General features: G+C 38.1%; 1 protein-coding gene across 2 annotated transcripts in view; it reads left to right on the top strand.

Moving 5' to 3' along the window:
• FAM135B (family with sequence similarity 135 member B) overlaps positions 1 to 7,152 on the top strand; it is a 192,938-nt gene extending 185,786 nt beyond the window's left edge. Inside the window, exons 16-20 of one of the 2 annotated variants that reach the window (XM_057429781.1) lie at positions 972 to 1,069; positions 1,371 to 1,522; positions 2,759 to 2,869; positions 5,331 to 5,444; positions 6,791 to 7,152. In XM_057429781.1, the coding sequence (XP_057285764.1) occupies positions 972 to 1,069; positions 1,371 to 1,522; positions 2,759 to 2,869; positions 5,331 to 5,444; positions 6,791 to 6,996 (681 nt within the window). In that variant the 3' untranslated portion in view covers positions 6,997 to 7,152. Of the gene's footprint in view, positions 1 to 971; positions 1,070 to 1,370; positions 1,523 to 2,758; positions 2,870 to 5,330; positions 5,445 to 6,790 lie in introns of those variants that run through there. The other variant, XR_008974967.1, reaches the window with a different exon arrangement.
• Positions 7,153 to 8,221: the final 1,069 nt, after the last annotated feature.

The raw sequence follows: 8,221 nt of genomic DNA on the forward strand, positions 1-8,221 counted from the left end.
CAGGCTGAGACGATATTAAATGATGGAAATATAAGCAGGTGAAATATGTCACTTGATGTGCTCTGTTTATGATTAATGTTCAGGCTGATATTCTTCCACTTTTAAACAACTTGAAAGGTTTGGGTTAATGAGCCTAAGAGGAAATGATTAATTATCAGTGCAGGCAAAACAAATGCACAGAAGGTTAGTGGACTGTTTGTGGTTTATGAGAACATTTATTTTAAGGCTGTATTGCAAAGTGAATATGCTTGTGTTTTCCTTTGCGAAAGCTGCAATTAACAAGATGAGTTGTGCCACAAAAGCATTAATTACTGATATCTTTGCTCTGAATAGCTGTTCCAACATTTGATGATTGTTTTTATGGCATCTCATTAGTTACGAATTTGATTTAGAGTCCTGTTGAATTGCCACATGACACAGTTCTGAATAAGATCTGTCTGCAGTCTTATAGACTGGACAATGAATTATTTGTTTTATTGCATTAGAATTGAAGTACTGTTTCAAGCAAGAAATTGTTTCTCTCAAACACTCATTCTCTTACTGATAACTGTTGAAGAACCAACACCAGCATTTCATTAAGATGGCCAAATAATCATGATTGCATCCTTAGCATCAGCATAACCCATGTGTCAGTATATATTGCTTGTAAACGATATTAGCATAATAATCCATTAAACTCTAAATGCCAAAAGCTTTACTACCATGTCCAGATTTTGGTATATGCAGTGGCTGAGCATTCTCCCCAGTGTCGAGACAGGCTGCTTTAAGATTATATTTGTGACTTTTGAATCACTCAGCAATTTTTCTCAAACAGGAACTTAAAATTTTATAGGACCTGGAGACCTTGAGCACATATAAAGTAAGTTTGGGCTGGTTATTATGATTCTGCTTCCATTTTACTTTGAGAACAACATCAGTCTGTAATAAGTGTAATGTATTTTAATCCACTCTTTAATTCTGTTTTTCACCAGACTGATACTTTTGCTGATTTCGATACCATGACGGACCGATTATTGGATGAAATTATTCAGCATATCCAGTTGTACAACCTCTCCATATCCCGAATAAGGTAAGTGTTCTGACAGTCAATAGTCTGTAAATGTTTGAGTTACATGAGCAGCATTCAGTGAAATTAGCTTTTCCAAAAGTGCTCTGTGTCAAAAGCCAGTAAATCAGTGAGATGAATTTTTATACAGTTATATATGGAAGAGTATCTACTAGGCTGAAAAAAAGGTGAAGTGATACTAAAAGGATATTACTGCAAGGCCTGATAAGAGTCCCCCTCAAGAGCAATTTATGCCACCCTTATGTTTTATATAAATAAAATATGGGTGGGGTTTGTGTTAATGTAAGTCTGTCTTTCCCAACAGTTTTATTGGACATTCCCTTGGTAATGTCATCATTCGATCTGTACTGACTCGCCCCAGGTTTCGCTATTACCTCAACAAGTTACACACCTTCCTGTCCCTCTCTGGGCCACATCTGGGAACCCTTTACAACAACAGTACTTTGGTTAGTACAGGTAAGAGTTGATGCGAAAGCTATGGTGGGCTGCAGGACATGGCAGTGTGCATGAGAGAGCAACACACGGAGGTAGCAATAAACAGTACCAACATGACTTGTACACTGAAGTTGTGGAAAATATTTACTGAAGACTTCAAACCCACACAGAAAAAATGCAATGAGAAGAGTTTTCATCATCTCCAAGGCTGAAGAAGACACTTACAGTGCTATGGGAATGGAATTTCCCTTCAGCCTTCCTGAGTGTCTATGTTACCACAATGTGGATAATCACAGAATCGTAGGATAGTTTGGGGTGGCAAGTACCTATAAAAGTCATGTAATCCAACCTGCAATCAATAGGGCCATCTTCAGCTAGAAGATGGGGCACTGCTGTAGTTTAACCCCAGTCAGCAGCTGAAGTACCACACAGCTGCTGGCTCAACCTCCCTTAAGGTGGGATGGGGAGGAGAATTGGAAAACGGTAAAACTGCAGGCTGAGATAGATAAGAACAGTTTACTAGTTTACTAATGAAACTAAATATAATTACAATAATAAAAATGTAATAATAATAACAACAAGAAGAAGAAGAAAAGGAGAGAGAGGAATAAAACTCAAGAAACACAAATGATAGAATACAATTGCTCACCCCCTGCTGACCTGATGCCCAGCCAGTTCCCAAGTAGCAGTCAGTGGCTTCCAGCCAGCTCCCCCCAGTTTCTATTATGGGCATGATGTACTGTTATAAAGAATACCCTTTTGGCTGGTTTGGGTCAGGTGTCCGGTCTCTGCTTCTTCCTGCCTCCCCATGCCCCTCCTCACTGGCAGAGCATGAGCCTGAAAAAGTCCTTGACTGGGGTAAGCATTACTAAAACATTGTTGTGTTATCAGCATTGCTCTCAGACTAAAGCCAAAATACAGCACTGCATCAGCTGCTAGGAAGAAAATTAACTCCATCCCAGCTGAAATCAGGACAAGCATCTACCACCTCTCTGGGCAACCTCTTCCAGTGTTTCACCACCCTTATAGCAAAAAATTTCTTCCTTATATCTAGTTTAAATCTATCTTCTTTTAGTTTAAAACCATTACATGTATCCAGAGAGGCCCTTAGACTTTTCTCCCTGTTGATTAGAAATGCAAGAGGAAGCCAGACTTAAATAGAATTACCATGCTACCCCCACTGTAGGCACATGTCTTTAATCCCCTTGGTGGATAATTATCAAACAGGATAAAAATATGGACTGATTTTCGTTCCAGGTCTTTGGCTCATGCAGAAATTGAAAAAGTCAGGGTCGCTTTTGCAACTGACCTTCAGGGACAATGCGGATCTGCGCAAGTGTTTCCTCTATCAGCTCAGCCAAAAAACGGGTGAGTAGGGCTTGATGCAGCTCTGTGAACACCAAGGGCTATTCCAAAGGATTTTGCTGGATTGCCATGTCCTCCAGAGCGTAAAATAAATCTGCATTTTGTTAATGATCTTTCTGTACGCGCTCTTGCTTTTGAAAAGGGCTGCTCTAAAATCTAGCATCTATTATCTATTTTGTCTGTGCTTTTTTTTCCATGCTAGTTATCTGTGGATATATTTACCAGACTGTTGGCACCAAATAAGACCCCTATGATGTAGTAAACATGCACCTGACTTTATATTCTGCAAGTGAGAAATATTATTCTTGACAGGCCACCATTGCATAATTTATGCTTCCAGATGAGAACCATTTTTTTCCTTTTTTATTATTTTTGTAAGTTGAACATTGCTTGTCTCTAGGAAATATGACTCTGTGAGATGAAAAGCAAATTTTATTCATGTCTATTGTGACATCTTTGTACTACAGAGAGAGATGAATGGCCTCACACTGGAAAAATGCTGTCTTCATAGAGATCTTTTTACCGTTTCCTTGGTCTGCCATGAATAAATGAAATAAAACATGCTTTTCTAAAGAAAAGAAAGCAAACACGATGCTTTTGTTCAAATAAATGTTTTCTTTTATGAGTTATTTTTAATATGGGGTGTCAGCAAACTGGTGCTAAGTAGGTAGTCACGAGGTCAGTACTTGATACTTAATTTTTTTCTCATACTTTGGTACATTGCTAATAGGAAACAAAGACTGTCTTAAGATGAATATGGCTTGGTAATTCTTAGTTGGACAAACACAGAGCTGTTTCATACTTTTATGAACACACTACATGACAAACGATGGGTAGATGCTGTATCTTGATATTATCTAAATTTCTTTAATTGAATTTTTCCTTTCTTTTCCTGTCTCTGATTTCTGTGGAGCACAGTTGACATCTGCTTTACTACTGTCAAGTTCAAACAAAATTAGGTCTACACAATTTCCAAGCAAAGAATCCCCAAGCATGTGTTGCGAGTGAAAGGAATTTGTTGTTTGTTAGCTTGGTAGACTGGAGATCTAACAGGCTATGAAAGAAGGTGTTCCTTCAGAAGCAGAAATTTTAATGTGAAAAAGGTTGTCTGTAAATTCTGAATCCTCCAGGTAGATGTTTAGGCAAAAAATATGAAGTAGGTAGTTCCGGATGGGAACATATGAGCTTGCATGCTGAGTCCAAATAGAGGCGTCCCTAATGTAGCACCCTGCTCCCAAAATTAATTGAGTAGCTCAGTTGAGGTTTTCTCCCCACAGAGGGAGAAAAATCAGTAGCAGCATTGTGCCAGCTTTCCCAGATAACTCTAAGTCTCCACTAATTTCTGACTTTCTTCTTAAACTAGAAGTCCCTGGTACTTTTCAACCTCTTTAATTGCTCCTTGTGGTTGTCTTGAAAGAAAAAAATCAACATTAATCCCTATTGAACCTCTTCATGTTAGATTTTAGCTATGGTAACACTCATTGTCTCATTTACTGACTTTTACCTCAGTCTGGAGACACAAACTCAGTTGGTATGATTGCACAAGAAAATGATAAACAGCTTCAGCCAGACTTAGTAAAGGCAGCCATCAGGAGTCTTTGGGACTACTTTGTGGTGGTGATGGTCAGCTCTCCTAAGAAAATCTAGAAATCAAAGGGCTTGGTTCTGAACCCGTTCCCCATAAGAGGGAGGAAAAGGTGAAGATCAAACCTGCAGCTTTTTGTGTTCAGGATACCCTCTGGTCCATTAGACTAGATCATCTGTGTCAATTTTTCTACTTTTCTGTTGAATGTGGGTGGTGAAGGGTCAAGAGACCGCAGACAGGGCAAACAGGGAGCCTGTTTCCATGGTCCATCAGTGGCCCAGTTGCTCCCAGAGAAGAGGGAGGATTCCTGGTTTCCAATCCATGTGCCAGTAGTGTATGTTTATCAAGGCGTTGTTGAATGCAGGGGCTGGATCCCAAGGCTCTCTCAACAACGATGTAATAGCATGACATTATAGTGAAGGTGTTACTTCTCCCTCTCTCTATTTTGTTTGAAAATTGTACTATTTTATTGTGTTGGTTTTGGATTTCATTCCCATTCTTGTGGACATTTATTTATCCAAAACCCTTCATTGACCATAGTGGGCTGTAGATGTGTTTCCAATGTTTAAAAGCATAAGTATTTATGGATTAAGGTCTTAATCAAACACTTGTGTAGAATAGAGACAGTTCTTACTTTTTTTGATTACAGACAATTATCCTGTATGCGTGTTCAAAAGTCACGAACAGTTTGCAGAAGCAGCAGAAATCGGATTAAGCTATTATGAATCTTTTTAAGCTTGTATTGCATGTTTTGATTTTCATCTATTTTGCACTGTAGAGTTTCAAAGGTGTTTGAACATGAAGTAGTCTTGCTGACACTGTATGTATTTTCATTGCTGTGCATCTTTGTGATAAATGTGTTTAATGCATTTGACACAGGTCTTCAGTATTTTAAAAATGTCGTGCTAGTGGCCTCACCCCAAGACAGATACGTACCCTTTCATTCAGCAAGAATAGAAATGTGCAAAAATGCACTTAAGGACAGACATGCAGGTATGTTTAAGATCCTTTTTCTATTTACAAAACTCTTGAGGAATTACATTTCTGTGTATCTGAGGTTATTGCATGAGAAGGGTTGTTCATCAGTATGATGAAAACTGAAATGTTTATTTGATAAGGAAGAAAGTGTTCTCTTCCCACAGGAAATTACTGATATCAATAAAAGAAGCTTTTTAACAAGCTCTTTGATGAAAACAAATTTCATTCAGGTTGTAATCAACAGTTTCTTACTGCTTCTTCCACTTCCCTCTTATTTATTTTTTTGAAAGTGATGATAATAGAACTATCTCTTGATGATGTTTTTCTGTAGTCTACTGATTTACTAGTATTGTCTCAGCTTTGTTCAACATAATGAAATCTCTCTCAGCACATCCAAAGTTGGGGGGGTTTCCCTTTGTTTTCAATAGTGTTTGGATGATGGTGAGGCAAACTAAGGGACAGATTTTAAATCATCTTGCATTGTAATATCTGTAAAATGCATCAGGACTTCTGCTATCAGAGGCCTCACCCTCTTGTGAACTCAGGCCAGTGTACTGTCTCAGGTATTGCCTTTGGTATTAGCAGTCTCCCTCATTTATGATTTCATGTCTTCAGTTTGACACCACTTCCAGAAATCACACTCAGTGTAATCTCATACCTATTTTACACGTGCAACTACCTAGAAACGGCGGTAATATTTGGAAGCAGCAAGACACATCCAGGCCTAATAATAAACATCGTTGCCTTCACATATCTTGCCTAAATTGCAGCTTTTTCTATCCTACCTCAAATATGTATTAAAAGATAATTCTCTAACTCCCTCTTCCAGTGGCTGTTTCTCATGGAAATATTTGACTTAGCTAGATCTACATTCAGTGTAGACCATTTATGAGTACAAGTTTCCTGAGCCATTTTTTCTGCCTTCTAAACTCCTTAACTATGTGTGTGATGTCCACCCTACATTAGACTCCCAGAGAAACCAGAGTTTAGGTTCCTTCCTTCTGGCAAGACATTAGGTCTTGCCAGACCCTTTTGCATCTGAATTCACAGGCAGCATGACTCCGACACTCTTTCCTGAAGGAAACAATAGTATTCCCTTCTACCATAGAGGAAAGGAACCTAAACTCTGAGGAGTGTCCCACTGTTCATGCTAGCAACTTCAGCAGACTCTTCAGATGGCCAGTGCCTCCATTAGATTAATGCCTGACACTTGGCAGATCTCTGAAGTGGACTGTTACCTCTTGCACTTTGGCCTTGCTTCCATTTTCCTTCTCATTGTGACTGTAATTAAACAATACTGGGAGGAAGGAGGGGATATGGCAGCTTTTGCATGTAAGTGTGACATCTAAAATCTTTTTCAGGTCCTGTTTATGCAGAAATGATTAACAACCTTCTCCAGCCTTTGATTGGTGCAAAGGACTGCACTTTGATCAGACACAACGTGTTCCATGCTCTGCCAAATACCGCCAACACGTTGATAGGCCGGGCTGCCCACATTGCCGTGCTGGACTCTGAACTTTTCCTGGAGAAGTTTTTCCTTGTGGCAGGACTCAACTACTTCAAATAGTGCCTGAAGTACTGGGTAACAGAGGCAAAACTTTTCACTGAGTGGAGGAGAATCCCTTAGCCAACATTGCAGTGTTAGAAATGAGATCAGGTGGGACTTTCAAACTCTCCATTTCCATTTCTGTTTCAGAGAATAAAGTGCTATGGCTTTAAGGCATTCAAGCTTCCAAATATTGGTGCTTTTGGAAGAAGTAAATACTCCTCTTCAGTTTGTATGTCCTTTGTCCACATAATGACATGAGCTACTGCTGAGGATCAGAATAAGAATGCTAATTCTCTAAACCTGATTGGACCAATATGTTTCCCATTTCTTCTAAAGATTAACCCAGGAAATTGTCTTTCCTTGATTTAATGTTTATTTACATGTTAACAAAGCTATACACTTGTAGCATTTTTGGGGTAATTAGCAGAAGACGAAGCGAGCATATGTGAACTCAGGTTAAAACCTCCTTTGTGATGAACTGAGAAGTCTGAAAAACATTTACGAAAGTTTCAATGTTTCCCTTTGTTGAAAGAAAGTATTTGGGTGATTCCATTTCTGATAATAATTTTCAAGATGTGTGCATTCAAATGATGCAAAGAAGTGAGATATTTAACACAGAATGAAGAAATCTTGGTATCTGACTTTAACCCCCACCCAACTTTAAGTTGGGAAGAATTTTGTTCAAGTTAGAAGCTGCCAAAACAAGAGGAGTTCACTGAATTACATGTAAAGGATCAGTGGTGTCTGTTAACATTTCTTCCATTTACATTTATAGAGGATCATTATTGTGCTCGTTATAATCTTAGAGGTACAAATTTTACTTTTCCACTTGTATCTAAGTACATTTACCCCAAGGAATTTTAATGTTTTTAAGATTCGTAACTCTGATATGAAATTCAAAATTTAGCCAGTAATACCTTTAAAATAAACAATCAGGAGAATATAGGCTGTGGAAATAAAGTGCTAAGGATTGTGGAAAGGTTAAAAGGTATAAGGATCTCTTCTTAGGCTCCTCTGCAATTCTGTATTAATGTTTTATTAATGCACATTTGCAGTGCTGTATACAGTCCTGATTATTATATGGTTATAGCTGGTTGAAACATTTAAAACTTTATTCATACAAAGTTATCTAAATTTTATTAACGACTTGGAAAAGATTCCATTTTTCACATTTTTAATTTCTTTCCAATTTTTCATTAATTTTTTAATTAAAATCTTATAAAAGTGAACTATTTCAATAGCT

Source organism: Pezoporus wallicus, unplaced genomic scaffold (genome assembly GCF_028554395.1).
Source record: "Pezoporus wallicus isolate ANWC-B61680 ecotype Strahan unplaced genomic scaffold, APGP_CSIRO_Pwel_v1 contig_7545, whole genome shotgun sequence".
Classification (NCBI taxonomy): Eukaryota; Metazoa; Chordata; class Aves; order Psittaciformes; family Psittacidae; genus Pezoporus; species Pezoporus wallicus.